Here is a 27,214-nt window from a genome sequence, read left to right as displayed (position 1 = left end):
ATCAAATCTTTAATTCCAGCTCTCAGGAGGAAGACCAGACTGGCCTGCTCTACAGAGTGAGTTCCTGGACACGCAGAGCCATATAATGAAGCTATGATTCAAAATAACAACAACAATGAAAAAATTAGACTGGACTGAAATGTGGCTCAGTGGTTAGAGCTATTGCCTAGCAACCTGAAGACCCTAGGTTTGATAGTCAGTAGTAGGAATAAGTAGTGGTATTGTGGAGAACTGGACAAATCAGTTTAAAATGCCTGAAAATGGGGAGCAACTGCTAAGGGTGATTTTCACCCATCCTGATTACAAGGGCCTAAGTTCATAGAGACCCTAAGAGCCCTTAAGGACTTGTAGGTAAGAGTTCTGTTTCAAACTGGTGTTCAGATTAGGAAGAAACACAGGAGGCATGAGGGTGGGATGTACCTAGTGAAGGAAATGGAGCACAGAAGTCCAACATTTGCCTAAATTTGCCCATGACTCTACTCTGTTCTTGGGTGTGTTCCCCTGAGATGCTGAGTTAAAGAACCATTTAAGCAAGACTGTGCCCCAGACTGTATGTTTAGATTAAAAAATTCAGACACCTGGAAATAGTTTCCTCTGTTGGGTCATGGAATTGCACACCCACACACTCACAACAGCTGACTTATCATTGTTATCATCATCATTATTATTAATTATTAATTTTCCCATTAGAGATTGAATCTGAGGCCTTGCACATACAAGGCAGGCTCTCTACAGCAAAGATAGACCCCTTGGCTCCTTCCATTACTTTTGAAAATACAGCTTATCCAAACCCTAACAAACTTTGCTAGTCCCAGCCTGCCCCAACTTCCTAAGCACAGATTAGAACAAAATGTCTCTCCACTCTTAAAAAGAAGGCTGGTCATCGTCACCAGATACTGATTTATAACACGTGAGGTCCAGGCCAGGAGAGGCACCAAACTCAGAGCTCTGCTCAGAGAAATGTTCATTATTTAAAATGTCAGACTCGCTACACTTTTAGGGTAAAGAGTGTTCTATCTCAACTCATGCTGCCAACGGCTGAGGCGCTGGGAAAGAGAGACGCCCTTACCGACCGGACATCCCTGAAAGCTCTGAAACCAGCAGAGGCTGCAGTCCTGTGCCTGGAGTAGGGACCCTCTCTACATGGCTGAAAAGACTGTTTCCATGAGGTTTGTGGAACATTCTGGTCAACTCCCTGCATCTCCTCAGGAAGATATCGGAGAAACCACTTGTGGAGAAACCACTTGTGGGGTTCACAGACTGTGTCTCTGCTCCCAGGGCAAACTAGGTCAGCAGCTTGTGCTTGGCTTATAGAAGATGAACCACAGCCCCTATACAAGCATTTCTTTGTTTCTCCTTAGTTTCCGGAGCATGGGTTACCAAGCTCTTTGGAAGCAATGTAAAAGTCTGAGTTTTTGTCTATATGCATTGTATCTGGTGATACTTGCTATGTCACTTACTAAAAACTGAACATCAGTTTTAAAGGTTGAAACTTTATTTTCCCTACTTTTATGAACTTTTATGAGGAATTATATATTTTACATTTGACCAATATATATTTTTTAATTTTTATATTTCCTCATTTTATTTAGTGCTTTGCCTGCATGCATGTCTGAGGGCAGAAGAGGGCATCAGATCCCCTAGAGCCAGAGCTACAGCTGGTTATGAACAACCACATGGGTTCTGGGAACTGAACCCAAGCTGTCTGCAAGAGTGACAGAAACTCTTAACAAATGCTCTGAGCTAGAATTTTTTTTTTTTTTTTTTTTTTTTTTTTTTTTTTTTTTGGTTTTTTCGAGACAGGGTTTCTCTGTATAGCCCTGGCTGTCCTGGAACTCACTTTGTAGACCAGGCTGGCCTCGAACTCAGAAATCCGCCTGCCTCTGCCTCCCAAGTGCTGGGAGCTAGAATTTTTAAACAGCTTGAAAACAACTGTTTCAACAACCGAACAGGACAGCATTGATCAATGGACAGTTGTAGTGTGATTTGCTTATTTATTTAGTCTGGGAAAAAAATTGGAAGTTTATTTCAAATGACCATTTACTGTAGAAATGTTGCTGACACGTCTCATCTCTTTGAGTAAAATACACCAAATTTGACCTCTTCTTCTTCTTCTTCTTCTTCTTCTTCTTCTTCTTCTTCTTCTTCTTCTTCTTCTTCTTCTTCTTCTTCTTCTTCTTCTTCTTCTTCTTCTTCTTCTTCTTCTCTCTCTCTCTCTCTCTGAAATTCACATCTAATGTGACAAGTTTCCTGTGACACTTATGTGTCATTTTGATTGATCCCCCCATTCTGCCTCCCATTCCCTGTTTACCATGTCTACTTGCCCCCTTCAGCCCCCAGTATTTAGAAAGAAATTATTTATTTATAATTAATAAAATCAGTACATTACACACATTATGGAAAAATCTCTGATTTTCGAAACGTTCTGTGACGAGGGGGCATCAATCTACATCACTTAGTGTAATACATCTCAGGAAACCTCTGTAGTGTCCGGCTCAGTCATCTGTCTGCGTCTGCTTTCTGTCTGTCATCATAGATTGTTTGGTTAAAGATGTTCATGGAAAGAGGGTGAAGATGTGAGTCACTGGTAGACTATTTGTATAGCACGCATGAGACTCTGTATGGCTTTGCCCCATTAAATTAAATTATATTTCAACTAAAATTAAAATTTCTAATTTAAAAAAAATGTAATTTAGTCAATTTAATAATTTAATCTTATTAAATTAAAAATAAGATACGAAATATTTTATTATCATTTGTGTTTATATACTTTTTTTTTTTTTAAGGCAGAGTCTTACTGTGTAGCTCCAGTTGGCCTGGAGCATTTTATGTATATCAGGTTGGCCTCTGACCCAGAGATTGGCCTTTTGCTTTCTGAGTGGTGGGATTAAAAGTGTGCACCATCACACCCAGCTTCAATGTATTTATTTTTTTAATGTATAAAGGAGCTAAAGAGATGGCTCTGTGGGCAAGAGAACTTGCCATTCTTGCTCAAGGATCCAACTTTGGTTCCCTGCATCCACAATGGATGGCTCATAAACTTCTATAAATTCCAACTCCAGAGGATTACATACCCTCTTTTAGACTTCATAGGCACCTGCCCCCCCCCCCACACACACATAAGTTAAAGGGGTGGAGAGTTATGTAAAGATGGTCCAGTAGTTAAGAGCCCATACTGCTCTGACAGAGGACCTAAGTTTGATTCTCAGCACCCTCATCAGGCTCCTGGGAACCACTTATTACTCTAGATTTCTCTCACAGGGGATCTAGGGCCCTCTTCTGGTCTCCACAGGCATTACATTCACATGTACCTATGCCCAGAAACACACACACACACACAGATACACAATTTACAATAAAAATAAAATCTTTAAAAATAAGCAAATAAAAGTAAAAAAAATCTAAAGAAAAGAAAGGTTTGCATGAAGACTTAGCCTCACACAGATATGTAGTTAGAAAAGGGAGAAATATATTAATAATCTCATCAAGTGTTTGTGAATATTGTCCGTTAACACTACTCTAGAGGTCAATGAATAGTAGTTTCTTAAAAGTTATAAGCAGTATGGAATCTGAAACCACATCCACGAGCTTTTCTAGGTTTTTTGCATTAAAATCCATCAATCAATGTCTCACTTAGAGTGACCCAACTAAGTATCATTATGTATTGAATATTTGCAATATGTTGGTTAAATTGAGCTAGGCAGAGCTTTCAAAGTGTTGACACTACTTTTTTTTTTTTAATCACATTTATTAATGTCACCATAGATCTCATAAAGCAACTGAAGCGTTAGGAAGTCGCTTAAGCTCGTGCTAGCAAACACAAGTCATGTAGATTTTCACTACAGAGACTTCCATTTCTATAGCAATAGTCTTCCTTGTTTCCTTGAAGCTACAAACTCACCTCATTCTTTTTTCTTTTTTTTAATTTTGTTTTTTTTTTTTTTTTTTTGGGAAAAACCCAAGTTTTCTGCCAATCATTCTTTCAAGTAAAGATAATGTCCCATGAAAAATGAAGACTATTTCAAACAATCTCAGGAGTGATTTTTCCTCCAGACATACTTCAGCCACAGCTGAGCGCTTTTGGTACCCATTACTGTGTCACAAGAAAAAGTCTTGTCTCAGGGGTCAGAGTTACTAAAACTTACAGGTTTTACTGCTCCATCAAGGATGTCCTTAAGTGAGCTTTCCTTTGTGCTTTCTCTGAGTGCATGTGATGACGGAGAGGATGAATAATCCTAAGTGTGGTACCCTGCCTGATCTCTGCCATCACCGTCATCTTACCCATCACCACCTTAGCATCAGCACCACAAATGCCAACATGGAGAAGAGGGAAAGGGGCATCGTAATATTATTATCAAAGTTTGAAAAACAGTAATTCATCCATTTTACTGGGAGAGATGTTGCACATGCTATGACACACCTGTGGAGGTCAGAGAAGGTTCCTGCGTTCCACCAAGCCGGCGTCAGAGACAGGACTTGGGCCATCGGGCATGTCAGCAGGTGACTGTGTCTACTGAGTTACTTTCATTGTAAGAATGCTTCTGACCCTGGAGACCCTCTGCAGCCTCTATGCTATTCTACGAGTTGTGATCTCATTGACTACCCACCTTTAGCAAGCCTTGGTCTTAGATGGCATTTACATCTGTGAACCAGCACTTATGAAACATCTCAGAATGTATGCCTTTATTTTTAAAGAACCTAAATAGGACTCACGTATTTGACAAACGATAGAGATGGGGTGGGAAGGGTACTATGCTTTTTAAGAAATATGTAGTCTGAAAAGCCCAGTGAATCAAATACAACATTTGAGTTTAAGAATCCAAACTAATTGTTCCTGGCTATATGTACCCAAACATACTATCGAATTTTGAGTTTGTGTTTTGTTGTGATGATCTCCGTACTTATCTTCCTAACATTTAGTGGGCTAACATTCCAGCAATTAAGGGTGGTTACAAATGACCTTGAAGCGGTTTGTCTGCCGTTCAGACACCAACCTGAGATTTAAATAGAAGAGCCTCTGTTTATTTCTATTTCCCATTGTTATGTCTTACTTCAAATAATTTTTGGAAAAGGTGGAGGTATGAATAAATTCCATTTAAAATGCTCTTGGCTGTTGATGGAACACCTATATAATTAAAAGTCGACAGCTTTTGCCAGCATGCCTTTAAAAGGTCGCAGGAAATGTACTCAGCTGGAGGAAGGGCCAAAAGTATGTTTTCAATTACAGTGTACTAAGTACTATGAATGGTCACTGCAGTTTCAGGAAAAGGTGGTGCTGTGTCCATTTGGAGTTGTGATCCTGATGTCCTAGGTAAAAGTTCTGAGAAAGCTGTGGTCAGTCTCAGGATCAATGTGTTTATCTCTCCTTAGGCTCGACAAGCCCACAGCAGTCTGCCTGGAACAGACGTGCTTCAAACCTCATACACACACAGCCCAAGGCACGGCACACTGGTCTTGATCAATCTATCTCAGATCATTACACAGGGACATTTAACTGTCTCTTTTCATTTGTTAGTTTTTCTTATTTTGAGACAGAGTCTCACTCGTAGCCCTGGCTAGTCTGGAGCTTGCTATGTAGACCAGGCTGGCCTCCAATGGGGATCTGCCTGCCTCTGCCTCTCCAGTGCTGGAATCAAAGGCACTGGTCACCATGCCTGCTTTTAACTACCATTTAAAAACAATTTTTTTGTATTTTGGAATTGGTTTAAGGTTGATGTTCCAGTTTGGATATTGCACTGTTTCGGAAGGCATTTAAACCTGCTTCAAATAGCATCGCCACCTTGGAGTGCCAAGTGTGTTGGTAGGCGTCAGCAAGAAGGGGTTCATCTTGGGAATTCACTATTAATGAAAGCCATCTTTTGGGAGACACAGTCTCCTCTACAGTTTCCTAGTGAAAACAGTATAAAGCTTTTGTCATTTAAAGGAAACGTAACCAAGCCTAACCCCAGTGGCTCTCTTTGACACCACTGGAGACTTCTAAGTCTCATTAGTCACTTGTGTCACCTGATCGAATGCCATTTTAAACTTTTGTGTCTTCACTAGGCTCCATCTTCTGATGAAAACATCTATTTAAAAATTGGTAGGAAAATATTTAACATAAGATGATGAGTCGATTTTTTAAAGCTCAAAAGGGAAGATGTCGTTTAAATAATGCACCTTTTTTATTTTTTAGCTCTGACTCATGACATATAATGTATTCCACCAAGTTCAAAGTTTCCCTTTACAGAGAGTTTTATGAAACAGCTCTTCTTCAGACCAATTTTTTTTTACTTCAATTATAGTAGCAGATTTTGGAGTTTTAAATCATTAACAACCTCCCAGTGAACTTGTATCCACATGGCTTACAGTCAGAGAGAGAGAGAGACCCGTTCCCTTCACTGAGTACCTTTTGTGAGGCGACGCATCCTTTTCTGTTTTCCCTCTTTATGTGTCTCTTTGAAGCAAGATGTGTGATTTCTAAAGTAATGAAAGTATATGGCTTAATGAAGACTGCTGTCTGAGCTCAAACTACACACTAGAATTGCTTCAGGGTAAGCCTCAGTTACCTGTGTTCTGGGGGGTGGGGTGGGGGAAGGCGGGGAGTGAATCACAGAAGTCAAGATCACTGTGTGCACTGTAGGAATAGCCCTGTGGCAGTTGAGTCAACCCTCGGGGGTGACCTAATCTTATTTTCCCTCTTTATTAAGAACCTGTAATTTTAGTTTTGGCTGAATTTTCAAATGTTAACTTCACCGGACCCTCTAAAATTGGGTATCCATGCCACCCATCCCCTGATCCCACCCTATGCTATCTTTTAAATTTTTTTTAAAAAAAGATTTATTTCCATTAGGCTGTTTTAAGGGAGTATGTGAGAGTCTGTAACGTCCAGACTCAAGGTGATGGGGTGAGAGAGTCAATCTTTCAGTTACAAAAGCCTGGGGAATTTTATACAGAACCAAACGTAGTTTAATACACAAAAGAAAGTGGTTAGTGCAACCTATTTCCTTAAAAAAAATCTGTAAAATAATGTTTCAAGAGCGGTGGGGGGCACTTTTCCACCACCCCCCTTGATTGGGCGACTAGCGGGATAAATTCGAAGAAGTCCATCCCACCCCCGCACGCGCGCCCCCCATTCTTTCCAGACAGAGCAGTTGTAAATGCTAGGCTGAGTCCGCCCTGAGAGCCTTAGGGCACCTTCCTCTTTGCTGAGTGTGTGTGTGTGTGTCTGTGTGTGTGTGTGTGTGTGTGTGTGTGTGTATGCGCGCGCGCGTGTGTCTAGCTCTCGCTCTTTCCCTCAGTCTGTGCCTCTGTGTGTGTGTGAGTGTGTGTGTGACAGAGAGAGAGCGCGAGAGGAGAGCGAGAGAGCGAGCTGCGAGCTGTGCTGCCGCCGCCGCTGCCCTTTGATCCCGACATTAGTGTTAGGGGCTCGGAGACACAGCGCGCGGCCATAGACACCGCCGCACCGGCGCTCATTTATTTATACCTCCCATCACACGCGAGCACAGGACACACACACACTCACACCTATTAGATCCGTTTCCATTGAAGAATATTACGCTCGGGGACAAGCCAGGTGCACGACCAAAAAATTAAAAAAAAAAAAAAGGAAAAAAAAAAAAAAGAAAGAAAGAAAGGAAAGAAAAGAAGAAAACCCCTCTTCTGGCTCCAGGAAACAAGCTTCAACCCATTGCACACACCGGAGAGAAGGGGTTTCCCCCTGCCCGCCCCCCAACTACCTCCCCGCTCCTGCCAGTGTCTGCCTGTCTGCCCCCACGGGGGTTTATTTGATCTCACATTAACCAAGGAGGAGAATGTGAGAAAAGGGGGAAAATGCCCAGGAGGAAGCAGGAGCAGCCCAAGCGCCTTCCCTCACGTAAGTCATCCCTTCTCCACCTCCTCTCGTGCCATTTTCTCGCCCTCCCTCTCCTCTTTCCCCTCCGCAGCCTCCGCCGTTGTTTTCTGCATTAGTTTAGGGTTACAGAGGTGAAACTGACAAAGACACAGCCCGGGTTACTCCTCGTTTAGGTCTATGCCGAGGCAGCCATGTTGGTGATGATCAGCCCCGTGCCCTTTCTATTCTCTCTCTCTTTTTCTTTCTTTCTCTCGACCCCCTCTTTTTTTTTTCCTTGAGATCGGGCTTTTCCCCCCTTTCCCTCCCCCTCCTCACTCCGGGTTGCGGGGGAGGGGGCGAGAGGAGGGAGGAGGGGAGTAGTGTGGATGCCGGGTTTTTGTCGCGGGTGGGGGGAGGTGGGAGAGGTTGCAATCTTGAAAAAAAAAAGAAATTCCGTGTGGATCCCGGTGCACAAGGGTGCGGGGTTGGGGCGCGCGCAGGGCCGAGGCCGTGACATGGCGATTGGGGGTGTCGGGGCGAGGGCGCGCGGCCGCCCGCCGGGCTGGGGACCGGAGAGGTCGGTCTCCGGCTAAAGGTTGCGCCGGGGTGGGTCGGCCCCGGAGCCGCGGGCGGCTGGAGCTGGAGGCGGAGGTGGAGGCGGCGGCGGAGGGGAAGGCAGGGGCGGTCGAGGAGGGTGTGGGGGCGCCGGGGGGCGCGGGTGGCCGATCGGGGGGCGAGGCCGGGCAGCCGAGCGGATGTGGGGTGCGGGAGCCGCGCCGAGGCTGAGGCGAGGCAGCCAGGGCGGCGCGCGGCGCGCGAGGTCCCTGCAGAGCCGAGGGGAGGGCGGAGCAGGGCTCCCGGCCGCAATAAAATGCGGGGTCAGGCGGAGCAGACAGAGCCGGGGCGACGCGGGCTCGCAGACCCCCCTGCCCCGCCAGCCCGAGCAGAGTCCGTGACTAAAGTGCATCCCAGCCCTCCTGGCCCTAGCCACACACGCCAACTGGAGACTCGCGCCGGGCTGCGCGGCCGGGTCCCCGTCCCCTCCTCCACCCGCGCCTCGGGTCCCTCCGCGCCGCCCTCCCGCTTTTCTTTGCGAGACTCTTAACTTTTCCCCCACTCCCTCTCGGGCTCCCCCCTCGTCCCCCCACAAGCTCTCCGCTCGGAGTGTTCCGAGATGCTGCTGAAGCTAAAAGTGAAGGAGAAAGAAGCAACTAAAAATATCCCCCCCGGGGCCGCCGGGCTCCTTGAATGCAGGGGAGAGGGGGCAGGGGAGAAGGCGTGGGGCGGGGTGGCGGGAGGAGGGGACGCGGGAGGCGCCGGAGGGAGGGGTCGGGGGAGACGGAGGGTCAGTTTCTCCTCTTCCCCCCTCCCGCCCCCCCCCCCCCCCCCTGCTCAGCTCCCCTCTCCGGGGCGGCTTGGCGCTGCTCGGAGCCCGATCCTGCAAAACCCGGGCTGGGGGCGGGAGCGGAGCCGGAGCGCCTGCCCGCGCGGGTGTCAGGCCGACGTGGTCGGTCACCTGAAGTTCACGGAGGGTGGGGGAAGGGTTAAGGTTATGGTGTCTCGGGTTATGTGTGAGCGTGTGTGTTTCCGCCGCAGACGGGCGAGCGCGATCGATCTCTCCTTCGCGAAATCTCCGCGGCGGTGCCCACGCGAGGGGTCCGCGGGGCTGCTGTGGCCCGGGCGGGCGCGGTGGCACCCGGAGTGGCGAGCAAGGGCACGCGCGGGCAGTCTGCTCCGCAAACATTCCTCTTTTCTTCCCCCTTCCCGGTATGCAAGGAGTCGACGCACAGGGCTAGGGTTATGCTTTTTTTCCCCTTCCTTTAGGGAGAGAAAAAAAAAAATGCCCCCGTGCAGTCCTTTCTTCGCCTGCCCGCTAGAGGTTCTGAGGATAATATCACATATGTAATATATATGCACATAAAATCACTCGCAGGCGGCTGCGAGTGTAGGAAAATTTTGTGCGAGGAGGAGGAGAAGGAGGCGCAGTCGGGGCGGGCGAGGCGGGAGGCTCCGCGCTGCGATTCACAGAAAACTCGCAGCAGTTGGTGGAAGTGTGCGTGCACATGGCCGGGCCGGGCTTCCCTCTTGCTCCGACGCGCGTGGGCAGCGAGGGGGGGGGGGACTGCTGTCCCGGGCGGGCGCCACCGCGGGAGGCTTGCCCTGCTCGCACAAAATGGGCTTCAGTGTTCTCTGCGAACTTGCCCTTAGATGGCAACTTTGGGAGCTGATGAGCTTGTATGCGAAAACCAGGGCGGTGAGGTTACTTGGTCATTTCCCTTTCTTCTCTTCTCCCCTTGCTTAAAAAAAAAAAATGTTGGCGGGGTTAGAGGGAGGGTGGGAGAGAAGGGATTTATCAGTTTCGGCTGAGACGGCTGGAACGCCGCCCCTCCCGTGGTGTGCAGTGCAGTCGGGCAGCTGCAGCCTGCCCTGCCGGTGACCTTGACCCTGACCTCCTGCGACTACCCTCTGTCTGAGAGGAAATTCAGGCTCCATTTTAGCTCCGGTGTCTGGTGGGCCTCTCCCGCGGATTGCTGCCTGTTGATGAAGTTTTTTTTTTCTTTTTCTTTTCTTTCTTTCTTTCTTTCTTTCTTTCTTTCTTTCTTTCTTTCTTTCTTTTTTTTCCTTCTGAGAGTGAGCTCTCTCCTGGTTCTCAGATTAAATACTGCTATCTACTCAAAAAAAAAAAAAAATCACCTCCCCTTGCAGTTACATTAAGCCACTTTAACCTAAGTAAGGAGCAATTTACTTTTGGAAGCGCAGTAAACGTTCCAGCCTTCACCCCTCCCCCCTTCTTTTTAAGGGAAGCCTTAATTTGTAAAGCGTTTTCACCTCTTTTTGTATTGAATGATTTTTTTATGTGTGCATGTGTGCTGTCTTTTCTAAGCGGGGTTTACACATGTTTTATAAGCAATTTACATTTTGACTGAAAGCAATTTCTGGGCAAATGGTGTATTTTCCAAGTCAGTCATAGTAACCCAGGGCCAGCTAAGAGGCCAGTGATGATCCTAGAAACTTGAGATTGATATACAGACATGAATGTTCATTTCCATTTAATACAGAGTATAGTTGTAGACCTACGGCCTAGTTTTCAATACTGAACTATTTTGTGTTTGGGAAAAGGGCTCCCTCCCTGGGAGAGCTATGCTGTATCAAGGTTAAAACACAGTTGAGGCTTGGGATTAAAGGTGCCTGTTAGAAGCCATCTTGGAGTTTAAAGAAGTTATACAGAGACAAACCTAAAAATTGCCCCCCACCCTCGGTCTGTTTTGTAGGTGAGGCAAAGAGGTGGTTTAATGAATAAACTGGGGAAATTTAAATTGCTTTTAAGGCAAAATGACCTTTTGAGTAAATGAAAAAGTTATTAAAGCCACTATTGATGTGTTGATTTAAGAGTTGATAGAACCTGTAAATATTAAGAAGTGCAGTGTGCATCCATGTGTGTGTGCACGCACGCACACACACACACACACACACACACTTACTGTTTGTAGAACAGTTGAAATACTTCCCATTTCTGCCAGCAATCTTGGCCCTTGCATCCGCAGCAATGGGGCTAAAGAGTTTCAGAGCACACACTGTTACCACATACAGATGTTTTCTGTGAGTGGAGTCTACTTCTCACATTAAACAATACTATCTAGGAACATTCTGGCCCTGCAAAGCCCACTGTCTTCCCACAGTACAGACACCAGGGAACCTGGATAGTCCACCCTAGAGTGGATTAGTCCTGGAAATCCAGGCAAGCACTTGGTATTATCTGATACCAAGTCTGGGGTGAGCCTTGGCTCCTGGCACAGAGTACTAGCAATTCCCCAGGCTGGGCTCCTGCCTGCTAGGGTTTCCTAGCTCCTTCTGTTCTGCTAGACACCCCTGGGACTGTTCAGAACCGAATTAGCTTTGGAGATGGGCGAGCCTTTAACCTGACACTACAAACCTTAGCTTTGGGTTTCTGATTTAAAATTCTACAGTCATTTCCTTCTGGGCCTCAAAAGTAAGGGGGGGAGGGAGTATGTGTGTGTGATCACACATGTGGGTCATGGTTTATGTTACGTGGGGCATCTCACATGTACTAGAAAAAGTGGTATGTCCTGTGAAGATGAAATGGTCCTTCTATTTACACGTCAAAGAGAAGGTCTGTAGTAACTGTTGGAAGTCTCACTCAGCCAAGGATGTTAAGCCGATATATTTGGGGGTAGGTTTAAAAATTATTATTCAAAATGAAGGCTTCTGTTTCTTGGCTTAATGAAGTTATTTTCATTTTGGGACTTAAAATGTGACTCAACTGCTGTTGATGGCTCTTTCACAAAAGTTCTTTGATTAATAAAGTCCAATGCCATGTTTGAAAGAATGGCCTTAAGGTCCTTTGAGCTGACCCAGGCACTTGTCTTCACCAGAATTCCAAAGAGTGTAACTTAAGAAGGTCTGTCAGCCTCAGAAGAGGAAGCTGATTCCAGGACTGTGTGGCAGATGTGGGACCTTTCAAGCATTATTACGTTTGCGATTGTGAGGCTAAGAGGGATGGATGGGTTCAGGAAGGTCGTTTTGATGCATTTACTGCGTCTGTATGTCCGTAAACCCATGGTAACCAGCACTTTCAAATTTCACCGTTAGCATCAATTCACCCATACGCACATGAGCTTGGACTCCATTATACTTCTCAGTGGGAATTTGCCTGATACCTACTCCCCAGGGCAAGCATGAGGAAAAGTTAGTCAAAGACTGTTTCTCACTTCAGTGTTCTCACTCTACTCAGCGTGGGTCAGACCAGAGCGGGTTAGAGTGTCCTTCTTTAACAAAACGTTAACAAACTCTCCAGTAAAACCAGGAAGCAAACTGACCAGCCAGCGACTGGACTCTTTGTGTCTATGCTTTCATGAGTCTCCCCTCTCCCACCCTCCCTTTGTGTGTGTGTGTGTGGGGGGGTCTGCTCTGTTCTTAGTTCTTACTAATTTTTGCAGTGACCTGACTACGTCCTGACTAGCCCATGGCAAATCATTCAATCTGAAGTAGCAGAGTATTTTACAGCACCTGTCAGGCAGGTCTAATGATTCTGATAAATCTAATGATTCTGGGGATCACTGGTATCTGCTCCCCAAACGAGCATCCATGCATCCCTAGAACTGTAAGGGGATGAGCGCAAGGGCTTCCTGTGAAAATACAGAAGATGGCTCAAAAATCACATCCCCTCTAATGCTTCAAAATAGTTTCTAATAAAAAAATTGATTTTTAATTTATCTGTGCTGCCATCTCGCTCTTGAGACGACACAGCTGGTGTGAGTTGACAAGTCTCTCCACAAAGTGTTAATAAATCACGCTGGAGAAGTCTAAATTGGACAGCTTTCTGCTCGCCTGAGCACTGCTGCACATTTCGTAGTGGAGGATTTTTGAATGGTCTCTGTCAGAGGGGTTTGAGGGAGCTTTTGAGACGATCTCCATTTGGGGACATGTGCAAAAATCAGATGAGCCCTGGGATACCCAGGCAGGTTCCTGGGGTCAAAGTTGTTTTTTAAAGTTGTTTAAGTGGTCTTATTAATTACTGTCCTCATGGATTTGTAGATAAAGCTGTATTAGAAATATGTGGTGCTGGCCTGGGTGGCCAAAGCAGTTTACTTGGCAATCCCAGAAGTTTGGATTTAGGTTGTGTCTGCACACATGAAGTTTCACCCAAAGGAAAAAGTTCTGTTGTCTTGTGCTACTAGCTTGGTTCAGTCACTTGTCAATTGGATGAGCCGACCTCTTAGTTAATTGAGATTGCTCTAACAAGATGACTTCAGTCAGGTACTTTATTAAACAACACATTTCCTTTTGTTCTCGTGGCTGTTGAGGATGAAAGTTCTAAGTCAAGATGACTATAGATTCCATGCTATGTAGTAATGACTCCCACCTCTCCTCCAACAGTGTTGCCTGTGGAAGGGGTGACTAAGTTGCCTGGGGCATCCTCTTTCATCATGGTTCTGCCCTGTGACCTATTCACCCTGGTGGGACCTTCCTTCCTTCTGAGACCATCACACCAGGGATGAAGTTCCAATATAGGGATATAGGATGTAAAGATTCAGACTATAGCCCCAGGTCTGCAAGAAAGGATTGAGGCGCCCACTCTGTGGCACTGTGTGGAGTTTGCTTAGTGCCTCTGACTGACTGGTCACCAAGGCCGTGGCAGGGCCTAAATGTCGCCATGTTACTCAGTGGGGTTAATATATCCTTTAGCCCTTATTTGAAGCAGCCCTGTTCCCTAGTCTTCATTTTTAGATCTCTCATGGAGTTTTAGGATCCGAGAGGCAAAAGCAACAGAACCAGCTGGTGTTTTATCTTCCTATTCTGATGATGTATTAGTAGTTTTCTGTAATTTAATCAGACTGGTTGAAGACCAAGATAGTGAGAATATGCGTGACCTACAGACTGGGACTTTTGGGTATGTGAAAGGATTTCTAACAAAAGAACTTACAAGGCTGTGGGCTTTGTAGGTAAAGGAATAGATTTGGGGTTTTTACTTACTGGAAATAAATCCAGGGCCTCGTTATGGTAAGAAGTGTGTGTGTGTGTGTGTGTGTGTGTGTGTGTGTGTGTGTGTGTACGTACTGCATGTGCCCATGCATTCTTTTGACTTTGTTTCTTATTTTGGCCTCGGTAATGTACCCTTAAAATGCCATTTTTGGGTTCAGTCTTGAGAGAGCTGCTTGCCTTCTTTCACTCAGTCTGTCCTTTGGAAGGTATAGCTGGGTAATTCATATTGTCTCGGGCTAAGTGTACAAAACGCTTTATGGTTCATAGTAGCCGAGATGTCCTCTGTCATATTTCATAAGAAAATAATGTGCAAAGCACAGACCTTGCAAACAGCTGAGACTGCTTGGCGGGCTGAGGCTCCTAGCCTCTATCTCCCTTCTGTTGAAGAGTAAGTTTGGTGTTTCTACCCTCTGTCTGAAAATTATCTTTTCTATGATACTGGAGAACAGTGTATAATTAAGTGTCAAAGTGGGAACCCATCTGATGCCTCTTGTTGGCCACCAACAACCTACCTTGGATAGAACAGATGCAGATCCAAGGGAGCTTCATAGATTTAAATCCAACTTTAGCTTAATGCTAATCTTAAAGCACATGGTGTATATTGATGTTTGCTTGTATTATAACAGTCAGCTTCAAGGCACACACACACCACACACACACAGACACAGACACACACACACAGACACACACACACAAACTGTATGAATTGCACAGTGAAACCCACCCATAGTCTGAGGTCACAATGTGGCCACTAGCAACTCTGCTTTTCAAATAGTGACCTAGAGTTATATTAAATGCAAGGAGACCCAGGGGTATATCAAATGCAGGTGGAGTGTACATGCCTAAAGAGGATATTTTCTTCAACTGTCCAGTCCCTTTGAGTTAAAACAAACAAACAAACAAAAAACAGAACACAGCCTTTCCTACCAGAGTTCTGCCTCTGTGGCTCTCATGTGACCGAGTGGTCTTTGCGTATATTCTAAAGACAACCCAACCATTGAGAGCTGTAGCTCAGTAGTAGGCAGCTTGCCTGGCATGCATGAGGACCTCGGTTCAGTTCCTAGTGCTGGCTCAGAAAAACCAAACTCAGCCAAGTTCTCTCTACCAGTAAGGAATAGATCAACAGGCCTCTGAGCTTGTGAAGCCAAACCCTGATAACTTCAGCCTTTTTATTTTCTGCTAATTTCTTCATAGGTCAGAAAAGTTAGACCCCATTAGAAGCAGGGTGTGAGGGAACAAAAGCAAGGTGAGAGAGAGGTGTGGATCTCAGGTGGAATTGTTTGGAGTGCTCTGAAGGAGTTGGCCTTCAAAGGGGACTGAGGAAGGCCAGGGGACAATGATCGTTTCTGTGATTGATCAGCAGTACTCAACTTATCTGAGCCTTTGAAACTTGCACTTGTGGAGGATGATAGATTTTTCTCAAGTTAAGGAGTCTGGTGGTGGATTTTAAAAAGCTCTGGTTTTGTAATTAGAGAAAATCTCCCTGGTGACTTTGGTCTCTTTTCCTTTTGCTGTATACTGTGTAAGTAAAGTAAAAACAAAGGGCTCATGTGCTTTTGAAGTTCACAGGGTAGTGGTGAAGTGCACAACCTCTTATGTGTGGCTGTTCAGATCCCAGCTCTGCCGTTGGCAAGCTGTGTGACCTTGGACAAATGACTTACCTTCTCTGTTATCCAATTGCTTCATCTTTACTGATAATGGTTTCTATATCTTCAGAGTCAGCCTTAGGATCGTTTAAATACATATGAGTACTGTATGCACATACGAAACCATGCCTAATTGGTGCCTGACACAGACTAAATAGAAGTTACAGCTAAGCATATGAAATAGTTTGTATGCTTAGGTTGTGATTAGACTAACATTCCAATCTCAAGCTTTATGATGGTTTCAGTGTTTTTTCATTTTTGTTCTGGTTTTTTTCATAGATCTCATTAGTAGGGTGAGTAGTGACAATATAATATGGTAAAGTCCATTTATGAAGCTATTATTGTAGGGTTTGACTAACACTTATTCTGTAGGCCAACAATGCTATAATAGGCTGTTGCTAAAGGAATGAGTTCCTTTGTGTGTGTGATCTGGCCGAAATTACATCTAAGTTGTGTAATAACCATATGAATTATGACAGGTCTTTACTCGAAGGTAAGGTCAATGAATCCTCTAACAGTGACTTCCGGTGAAACTTCGGGGAGGATAGGCAGTGTATGGATTAAAATGACCAAGAGGAAATTGACACTGGGTTTCCCATATGTCGTATGGGTCATAGTTCAGAGTTTGCACAAATTGGAGACACACAGTCTGCAGTTTCTAATCACAGGAAGCCAGTCCAAGGGAGCATAGCCTGTGGATTTTAAATGAAGTCTTGAGGGGTGTGTGTCTGTTGCACGGATTGTTCACGCTGAAGGTCACAGACAGGGTCACACTCTCATGCACACACACACACACACACACACACACACACACACACTGAAAAAGCCACATTTCCAGCTACTTTTGAATACTTGAAAGAACAAGCAGCACCGGCCCACCTCCCCACATGGCTGCAATCTGCTGCAGCAATGAAGGCTGTCTCCTTCCCTGGGCATGTGCCCGTCTGCCTGCCACAGTTCCTGCCACTTGGCCACCGTGTCCCCATATGCATGTCCACCTGCCTACCTCCTTCAAGCCTCTTCCCGTGCCATCCCTGAAGGCACTTGGACTGGAGACTGTTCTGTGTTCTGAAGCATCTTCTGATCTGTTAATTCAGCACTGTGTCAAAGGTACTATGAACCATATTGCAGGGTGGAGTTCAAGAAGCAGTGCAAGGCAGGGCCACATTTTAGCTGACAGTAGCAAGTGGCTCTGTCTGTTTCCTCACTTAGACATGGTTGAAACAGGTTCTAAGGGAACTGCATGAGCTCCTATACATGGATCTGTATATGCCTGGAGTATGTACATAATGCATGCTGATGGTATCCACACACCTGAGCTATGTACTCATTCTAGCTGAGGGGCTCAGGGGCTCTCACACTGTGCTTGGAAAATCTTGCTTGCCCTTCAGTTTCTGATCACTGCTCTGCAGCTCAATGGTTCTCATTTGTGGCTGTGCTTTAGATGAAGGTGGCTTGAAGACATAGACACCCCCAGACTTATTTCAGTTGGCTTAGAGGTAACCTTTTTAAAATTAAATTCCCCAGACCTCTGAGTGAACAACCAGAGTTGAGGATCCCCGAATTAGCCACGACTATCCACTCTGGGGTGATGTCATCTCAGCCACCAAGACATGAGATGCTGGGCCCAGACAGGTTAGTGACCATACTTTGCTAGATCGTAAAACCAGGGCTTGAGTAACTGGCTCCAGCTTGTTCAGGCTGGAAAACAAAGACCTGGAGAAGAATCTATGCTGATGGGAAGAATGGAGTCACAAGTGTCTATCCCACTCACAGACCTGTCCTCTCACTTTCTCCCCTCCCCCCCCCCAGACTTTTCACAGGCTCTGAGGCCTTGGGAGAGTTATTTAACTTCTGTGCTGCTTCAGTAATTCCATCTTGTAATAATCCTATGTTACACTAACATTTTGTTTGTGGTATGCTTTTGGTTCCGGAAGCCATTTCCCTGGGATCATCTGTCTATGAAGCAAGTGGAGGAGAGTGGCTTTCCCTGGTTATTGGCAGAAACTGAGTGAGAGAGAGAGAGAGAGGTAGCTCAAGGTTAATCCACCAGCCCTGTCACGGGCAGGACACCAATGAGTGTAGAGTGGCCGAAGCTGTGAGAACTTCCTGGGTCTCACTGTTTGAGTCTTCTTGGCACCTCCGCCCCAGCTCAGAGATCTCAGCTACTGACAGAATACTTGGACTTTCATGGTTCATGAAAACTGTCACTAATGACATCTCTTTCCTTGAAGATGCTAGATCTGGGCTTTGGATGTTAGACAAAGTGGTGACCAGTGCACTTCGAGGGCTGATTCCTGTGCTCCCTAGAGCGTGCGCTACCTCTGAGATGGGTTAGAATTAGACTTCTCTTCTGCCCTGGTTTGTCTCTTCCTGCTGTCCAGCTGGCCTCTTTAGAACAGGAACCACAGGTGTATGCGGGAGGAAACTCTGTTAGGGAGACACTATGCTCCAAAAAGTGTTATTGAACTGTGCTTCATGTCTCTGTCTAGAAGAACTCCAACCAAGAACTTACTGAGTTCTCATCTGACTTTAGGATGGGGGGGGGGGGAATCACATTATAGTTTCTTGCTTTCTGATGATTGTGGAGAGAGAGATGTCACAGTTCCAACGTAGTGTTTGGATGGGTTAGATTGCTTGATTACAGCTGGGCACGTGGGGCGTTTGTTTTCCTTTTTGAGATACTGGCTGGCTATATAGTCCTGACTGGCCTTGAACTCACAATCTCCCTGTTTCTGCTTCTCTATTGCTGGGGTCACGTATATGCCCCACCATTCTCTGTTTACAAATGAGGTAGGAATACCATGGTCTTCAGAAAGCTGGAACCACAGAAAACTTTTGACAATATGAGGACCTGTTGAGTGAATAAATAAAACAAACAGAAAGCAATCCATCTCTGAAACAGAGATCTTGTCTGTGTGGGGAAGCTGGTTCAGCCAGATGCCAGGAGTGATTGCCTAGGGAGGTCCAGGGGTTTGGAATAGGATGGGAAGACATGTGAATGTACTTCTAAAATTGTATTGGCTTTGGGGGCTTGGTGCTGGATGTAGAACCCAGGGTTTGTGCATCCCAGCACGTGCTCTACCATTGAACCCTATCCCTTTCAGACCATTATTTCAAAGATTTATTTAGTGTATATGAATATTTTGCCATCATTAATGTATGTGCTCTGTATGATTGCACAGAGAGTAACCCGTAGAGGTCAGAAGAAAGGCCTCAGTTCTCCTGGAACTGGAATTACAGATGGTTGGTTGTGAGCCACCATGTGGATATTGGGCATTGAAATTTGGTCCTCTGTGAAAGCAACAAGTATATCTAACTGCTGAACCATGTCTCTAGCCCCTTATATTGACTTTTAATGAAAAAGGAACACATGTTTAATATAACTAATTAAGACTAGATATAAATGTTTAAAGTGTGTTACGTTCCCTTCTCCCAGCTTCCATTTCCACTGCAATCAAGAAATAATATTTAAAATTCAACCTTTGTTTGAAACATGGATGCATTTGCACATAGTTGCCTTACAGGATTTAAGGGCTGCTTTCAAAACAAGGGTGGCTGCATCATTCTTGTAAGTGGATAGACTCATATCTACAATATTGAATCCAGACTGGATGCTCTGATTTAAAGGTGATGATAAACCACTTACCATAGGGAGGCAAAAAGATTGTTGCAGAATCTTGAAGTCGTCATCCGAGGAATTAATTATTGAGTCATAAGGTCTGGAGTGCCTTATCTGCAGAGAGGAGTCGGCGTGGATCAAAATCATGTCTGGCATCTACAGCTGAAGGCATGAAGTTCTTTTTGTTGGGTACCGAGAGGGGCTGACATCCTCAGAGTTTTCACCTGTGTTCAGTTGTCCATTAAAATGGTAACTGTCTCTTTCCTTGTACATTACGCCCTTCAGTCCAGCAGCAGAAAGGAAGTGTTTATAGGGGATCGGGTTAGAGTTCATAGAATAGTGAGGGGTACCTGGTCACAAGAGCCACATAGACAGAGAAGGAGGTGGGGAAAGATTTCTCAAGTTTAGCTTGAAAGTTGTTTTCATAAGTAAAAGAGTCTCAAAGCAGAAAAAAAAAGTTCTAGGACCAAGCAAATGGAAGTTAAGTTTCATTTGATTAAATGGAAAGTGTGTTGAAGCTTGGGCAATGGTGGCAGGCACCTCATATCCCAGAACTGGGGAGGCAGAGACAAGTAGGTCTCTGAGTTCAGCCTGGACTAAGGAGAGAGTTTCAGGACAGTCAAGGCTACATAGAGTGGCCCTGTCTTGGAAAACAACAATGAAAGAGAGAGACGGTGTGCATGTGCGCCTGTGCGTGTGCACGCGCGCACGTGTGTGTGTGTGTGTGTGTGTGTGTGTGTGTTGTACTGAATACCAAAAGCAAACAACAAAACCCCTGTTCCAATGAGTATGATGATGAGATAGGCCTGTAATCTAGGGCTTGAGAGTCTGAGGCAGGAGGATTATGAGTTCAAGTCAGTGAGTCAATCAGTCAATATGCAGACAAAACTAAAACCTCTCCCTCCCTCTCCAAAAGAACCCCTAAGCATCTCCCACATTGAGTAAACCCTGTATGTGTGTGTGTGTGTGTGTGTGTGTGTGTAGAAGTTAGCTTAACTCGTCTATCAGGAATGAATTTCTAAAGACTTCTATTAGTTTGATGGCACAGAGGCAAGAAGTATTGAACTCTTAAAATAATCTGTTTCAAGAAGAAGAGTTCTATAACAGAAATGCTGCTCTGGTGACTTTCTATTATCAATGTAAAATCAGAACTCATTCTTTTCTTGGGGACACCTCCTTCGATAGTTGAACTTTTAGCTTTTAGGAGTTTGGATGTATGGTGGCTGGCACAAGTGGAACTGGGGTTTGAAGTCCTATGGGAGCTAACTCCTCTACTCCTCCTCATGTTAAGGGCATGGACTTAACCCCAGAACTCCGACATGTGCGCCTTGCCACAGTACTTTATGCAATCAGCAGACACATAGGAATAGACATTCTAACAATCATGGGACAATATTCTGTGACTTAGTGTGAGACAATACTCTATGACTTTGATAAGTAGATATTTATGGGGACACAGTCTACAAGGAGAAAGACTCCTGCAGTGGAGGATCTGAAACGGTCATTTAGATGTTGAGGACAGAGAACACTCCAAGTAGAAGAAATGATAGTAGCCAAGAGAAGTCAAAAGGAACCCAGAATAATAAGAAGCCAACTAATAAATAAGAGGAGAGTGTTGCTGAATCAGTGAGTCCAGATGGGACAAGAGAAGGCAGAGTAAAGACGGCAGGAAGTGATTCCCTGATTCCCAAGATTGTGCTGGTTCTATAGGAGGGTAGGTGAAGCTCAGAAATTGGCTGCAAAGTGTGGTCTTCCCTGTGATAAAATGGGGATGGAAACTATGGAGCTCTTAAAGGAGGTCACCTTTCAAAGCAGAGATTTCTGTTGAAAAAACCACTAAGATGAATGGCTGTGGATGCCATGACTGATGGTATCAAGGGGAGAGCCTTGCCCCAGGGGGCTGTGACTTGTGCCTCTGTAAAGGTCTTTCTCCCTTCTTGTCCCCTTTCATCCCCAGTACAGTTAGCCAGAAAGTTCTAGTGCAGGACCTACAAGGATGGCTCCATGGATGAAATAAGTGTGAGAAGCCACAGTCAGGCCCACATACAGGCCGAGCGGGTGCAGTGGCCTAACTGCAACACCAGCGCGTGGGAGGTGGAGACGGGACCTTCTGAGCAAGCTGGATAGCTAAACTAGCCAAATTGGTGAGCTCCAGCTTCATTGAGAGACCCTGCCTCAGAGCACCAGGCGTCATTTGGCATCAACTTCTGACTTCCACATGCATGTCTATATATGTGTATACGCACTTGTACATATATGCTTACACATGTGGGGAAGCAAAGTTCTAGTGTGATGCCTTTTACAAGAGATGACATGCCTAATTTACACATATGTAATGAAGCACCATGAAAAAGGCTAAGGAATGTTGGAACTGGCAACCCTGTCTGGGTGTATTCTTACCTGTAGCCCCCCACAACATTTCATTTTACCTTAATTTCAGTTTATTATTTCATTTTCTTTCTTCCTATCTGTGAAATTTTTAAGTGTGGTAGTGTTAGAGCTGCTAGCCTTCGGAACCTTAGTGTTTTCATTCTGTGATTGCCTTGCTAAGACAATCCATGTCGGTTGATGTGGTGTGAGCAGCACTTCCACAGAGCTGCACACACAGATCATATGATCCAGGGCTAGCATCTCAAAGATGCTGGCTCTCAAGCCGTGGGGCTCAGGATCTGTCTGCCTGCCTGCCTGCCTGCCTTCCATTGACAATAGATTTTTTTCATGATCTTTCTAAACCTCTAGAAAGTTAATAATCATGTTAGAGATTAAAAGAGAGAAATTAAATGTTTCTATTGCTAAGAATAACAAATCTAACCCAACACATGTTAATTATACACAGCACATTTTTAAATGAAAATATGTGTTTTTCCCAAAGAGAGTTGGTGAAGTAAGTGGTGTTTTGTATGTCTCTGACAGTCTGAAGTATCTGGCTTCCCAGAGGACCACTGTCCTCAGCTGTTGCTGTGTTCACTGTATAGCATCAGGCTAGAGAGGAAGAGATGCCTTCATACAGAGCCAGTGCTACCTTTTCAAGCAATGTGTATCATCTCTAAACGACACCAAGATCTTGCGGTGCTGAATCAAAACATTGCAACAAACTTTTTATGTCCACTACACTTAAATCTACTGAGCTGTCTTGTGTTTTGACTGGATAGTCATGCACATGACATCAGTACTGGACATTCCCTGAGTTACATAGATCTATTAAATGTTGATACATCTTAATGTAAATGTAAAAATTATTTATATCCCTGGAAATGTTGTCTGGAAAAAGTCTTTTAAGTACGGTATTGGGAATCTGTCAAGTTCACAGTGTAGCAAACAGGTTTTCCAAAATTTTAATGGTTACTTGAAAGCATGAATCTTATCACTGGCTAAAAATACTGTCAGCCTTTCCTTGAAGTATCAGCTTGACTTCGTTCATTTCCAAGAAACGGTCTGCCAAAGGCCCACATTTGACTGACTGTAATTTGTCAGTTATCCTTTCAATTAAAAGTAATACAGCATGAAACGGCGGCTTGTTGGGCTCCTAAGCAAACAGTCCTATGCGTCCTTTTTCCTGAGCATAGCAACAGACCACAGCATGGACAGAAGGGCCTGTTATTGCACTTAATATTACATTACTTATAACATCAAAAAGGTATCTATTCCAGGATCAATTTTCAATTAAAATGAATAATTTTTACTCCTTTACCAGATATTCTTAAGTGAAATCAGCACAAGTTTTTCTGTCCCCCATCACACCCTGTCTATGTATGTATGTCTATGTATGTATGTATGTATGTATGTATGTATGTATGTCTATGTATGTATGTATGTATGTGTGTGTGTATGTCAGGGTCTTACTAAGTTATGTTTGAAATTAACTTACCAGTTAATTGACCTTTCTTCTGTAAATACAAATGTAACATTGCTGGTCTGTGAAGATGTGTCATGTTTAGCCAATGACGTCCTGGCTCCTCCGTTGGAGGTGGATGTTTCTGATCATCACCTGCCTGGTTAGTTTTTGGTCAACTTGTTGAAAGCTAGAGTCATTTGATGAGAGGGAAACTTGACTGAGAAAATGCCTCCTGTAGACTGACCGGGGGGGGGGGGGGGGCGTTTTCTTGACTCATCAATGAAGATTGGGGAAGGCCCAGCCCATTGTGGGTAGTGATGTCTCTGGGAAGGTGATCCTGGGTGGAATAAGAAACCAGGCTGAGCTAGCATGAGGAGAGGCTCAGTAAGCAGCACTCTGAGTGGCTCGACTTCAGTTCCACTCCAGAATCCTACCTCAGCTTCCCTCAGTGGGTTCAGACTCTGGATCTGGAAGTCGAATAAGCCCTTTCCTCTCTCAAGTTGCCTTTGGTCATGGCGTTGCCACCCATGCAGCTCATTTACCTTAAAGGATTCATAGTTACGGAGAAGAGATGGCTCAGCTAGAACCTGAAAACCTGAGACTACATCTGGTTTTCTTTCACCGTCTTCCTTCCTGGGTTGTGCTCCTCACAATTCTGATGCACCTCAGATGCACCCTCTCTACACTATAGTCCCCACACTACAGTCATCAGTCTCACTGATATTCCCGTGGTAATTCTAGAAGTCTCCCTGTCCCACCCCATGCTGTGCCATAGTGTGTGCTTGCACTCTTCTCCTGGGGATTTGCAAGAGTGGACCCCTCCTACCACATGTTTTTACTTAACTTCCTATTTCCCCTATTCCTGCGTGTATGACCCGTCCTTCATGCTGCCACCACAGGTAGGCCTTAAGTCCTTGTAGGCATTAAGAAAAAGATGTTTGAACTTTTAGACCCTGAAGAGGCATTGTCTGAACCCCTGTACCCTTGTTTCATGTATGGTGTGTCACCTTCTGCTATCCATACTTCACGCGTCCATCTCCTTTGCCTGCTCATATTCTTTTCCTCATTTTGAGAGTGACCAGGTAACTGCCAGAAAACATCTGCCTTTGCCTTCAGATATCAGAGAGGCTCTTGGTGTGTCTTTCCTCAGGGGTTACAGCCTCTGGGCAGAGAGTTGGGTGGACGTTTGTGGTTCACTTACTGTTGTGTGCTTGTTGCCGATAGTGGCTGGGCTTCTTATGAACATGGAGCGTGTGTTCCTTTTGTCGTTGTTTTATTTTTGTTTTCTTTTACTTGTTTTTGTATGTAACAGCCTGATCTGCAGCAGGTGGGTAGTAAAGGAATTAATGAAGGGAGGGGGTTGAAAACCAGTTATAAACAGCCTGGTCTACAAAGCACATTCCAGGACATCTAGGACTGTTAAGAAGAAACCCTGTCTGGGATGCTTCCCCCTCTCCCTCCGAAATGTTACAAAGTAAAAGAGAAAATAGTGCATGAAAAAAAGGGGAAAAGCCCGGCCTTTAATCTGAGCACTCGGGAGGCAGAGGCAGGCGGATCTCTGAGTTCAAGGCCACCCTGGTCTACAGAGCGAGAGCGAGAGTGGGAAGGGAGGGAGGGAGGGAGGGAGGGAGCGAGCGAGGGAAGGAAGGAGAGAATAAAGAGTAACAAACGCAAAGATAGGAAGCATTGGAGTGGTTTTTGAAGAAGGTTTTGTGAGCTGGGTTGGGAAGAAGGTGCTGAACACTGCCATGTGTATTCTCGTGAACATGGCCAAGAGATGCCTGGAGAATATCATAGGTTTCATGAGGAAACTGGACTGGGAGAGCGGAGGCAGTGATGCACAGGACCACTGCCATGTGCGTGCAGGAGAGAACGCCTATGGTTGGAAGGAGAGAACGCCTATGGTTGGAAGCCTCTGGCACTCTCTGAGGTGTAGATCTCTCTCCACTATTGCCTGTCACTGCCTTTCTGTCTTCAGGCTGTGCCAGGATTGTGAGATTTTCCTGATGATTGGGCACATTTGGCATCTGGATCCTATAGTCTCCTCCAACCAACAGTTTCCTGTCTCCTTTGGTTGAGATGACCATGACATAATGCAGAGAGCAACATCCCAGTTCTTTGACACTATGTCCACTCTGGCCAGATTCCTGGGTGCCCAGGAGGAAGGTTAAAGAGAAACCACAAAGAGCTATGTTAATGCCACAGGCTCTGCTGCTGTCATCCTGGTCCGCCTTCACAGTCATCAAGAGAGAGGAACTTGTACAGATCACATGGCTCTGATGCATACGGAGCTGGGATTTGACGGTCCAGAGCCTTGTGAGTTCCTCTCAGGCAGTCCTTTTCATACTTGTGGGCGGATGTCTTTAAAGCTATAGAAAACTTCCTGTGGCCTTGTTTACACCAACTTGGTCATTTCTTGAAGTTGTGTGTATGGGTAATTTATTTATTTACAGAAGAAAATCTTCAGTTGTCTGTTGAATGTTACTCCTCTGCTCTGATGTTTTCTTGTTCTTACCTTTAGGGCGAATTCAGGTGGAGAGGGAATTCAGGTCACCTTTACACCCTGAGCCGTCTTCTAGCCTCGTGTTTGTAGTTTTAAGAGCTTATTTAGGGCTGGGATTGCAGCTTGGTAGTTAGACTTCTTGGATGCACATGAACCATGTGTGCTCAGCACTGAGGAGGTAAAGGCAGGAGGATCAGAGGCTCAAGGTCACCCTTGGCTACATATCGATGCCAGCCTCGGGTATGTGGGACCATCTCACAGAGGGGCTTTTTCATTTTGTCTGTTTGTCTGTCTGTTTGCATAGCCATCACGAACAACAACAAAAAATGGAATATGGAAAGAATGTCTACTCTGGCTACTCGGCTACTGGCTTATGTTGGTCATAATGGCATAAACACCCAAATCAGAAAACAAACAAAACAGGGTTTCCTCCCAGAAACTCTCAAACATTCATGCTTAAAACAAAGCATGACCAGGTAACTATATTCACATCAAACTCACATCTCTCTGAAGAGCATCCTCCATGGCCCAGAGCTTTCCCAGCCTCCTTTTCAAAAGTCAATTATCAATGGGGGATTAGCCGTCCAATCAAAATCCGATACAAGCCGGGCGTGGTGGCGCACACCTTTAATCCCAGCACTTGGGAGGCAGAGGCAGGCAGATTTCTGAGTTCGAGGCCAGCCTGGTCTACAAAGTGAGTGCCAGGACAGCCAGGGCTACACAGAGAAACCCTGTCTCGAAAAACCAAAAAAACCAAACAAACAAACAAACAAAATCCGATACAATACCTGGCCAGGGAAGCTGGAGGACTGCGAGCAGCTCTAAGTTCTTTGAGACAAAAAGAGATGAGGTATAGTTATCTACATATAAAAACGGGTATTTTATAGATTCTCCAAGGTGACAAAGAAAAGAATTGACTGTGGGTGGTTACCATGTGGCTGTCTACACACACACACACACACACACACACACATGTTCTGCTTTGGTCTTAGAACATCTGCACTCTGGATGAAGCTTACCAAAGGCAGCAATGGAGCTCACTCACTGATCTTAGCTTCCCCTTGGTACATTTCCAGAAGCATCAAGCTTTGTTGGGAAACAGAAAAATGTCCGCCTCTGAAGCATCACTTGCCAATGTCAGTAGACTTGAGAGCAGTGCCAGTTTTCTATCAGGTGGGTACAACAGAGCTGTCTCAGTGGAAAACCCAAGTGGTCAGCCTGAGGGAGACCAGAGAGGATAGGAATCATGCCCAGGAATCCTTTGTTTTGTTTTTTGAGACAAGATCTCACTATG

The 27,214-nt window shown here is 45.2% G+C and overlaps 1 protein-coding gene across 4 annotated transcripts in view; it reads left to right on the top strand.

Moving 5' to 3' along the window:
* The first annotated feature begins 7,339 nt into the window (after positions 1 to 7,339).
* Positions 7,340 to 27,214, top strand: part of Znf827 (zinc finger protein 827) — a 164,478-nt gene continuing 144,603 nt past the window's right edge. For 2 of the 4 annotated variants that reach the window (XM_085843799.1, XM_085843800.1), the window contains exon 1: positions 7,342 to 7,852. In XM_085843799.1, coding sequence (XP_085699925.1) covers positions 7,810 to 7,852 — 43 coding nt within the window. In that variant the 5' untranslated portion in view covers positions 7,342 to 7,809. Of the gene's footprint in view, positions 7,853 to 27,214 lie in introns of all 4 variants that reach the window. The other 2 variants (XM_085843798.1, XM_029480781.2) reach the window with 2 other exon arrangements.

Source organism: Mus caroli, unplaced genomic scaffold (genome assembly GCF_978045245.1).
Source record: "Mus caroli unplaced genomic scaffold, Mus_caroli_1 scaffold_10, whole genome shotgun sequence".
NCBI classification, from domain to species: domain Eukaryota; kingdom Metazoa; phylum Chordata; class Mammalia; order Rodentia; family Muridae; genus Mus; species Mus caroli.
This window is presented reverse-complemented; position numbering and strand designations above follow the sequence as displayed.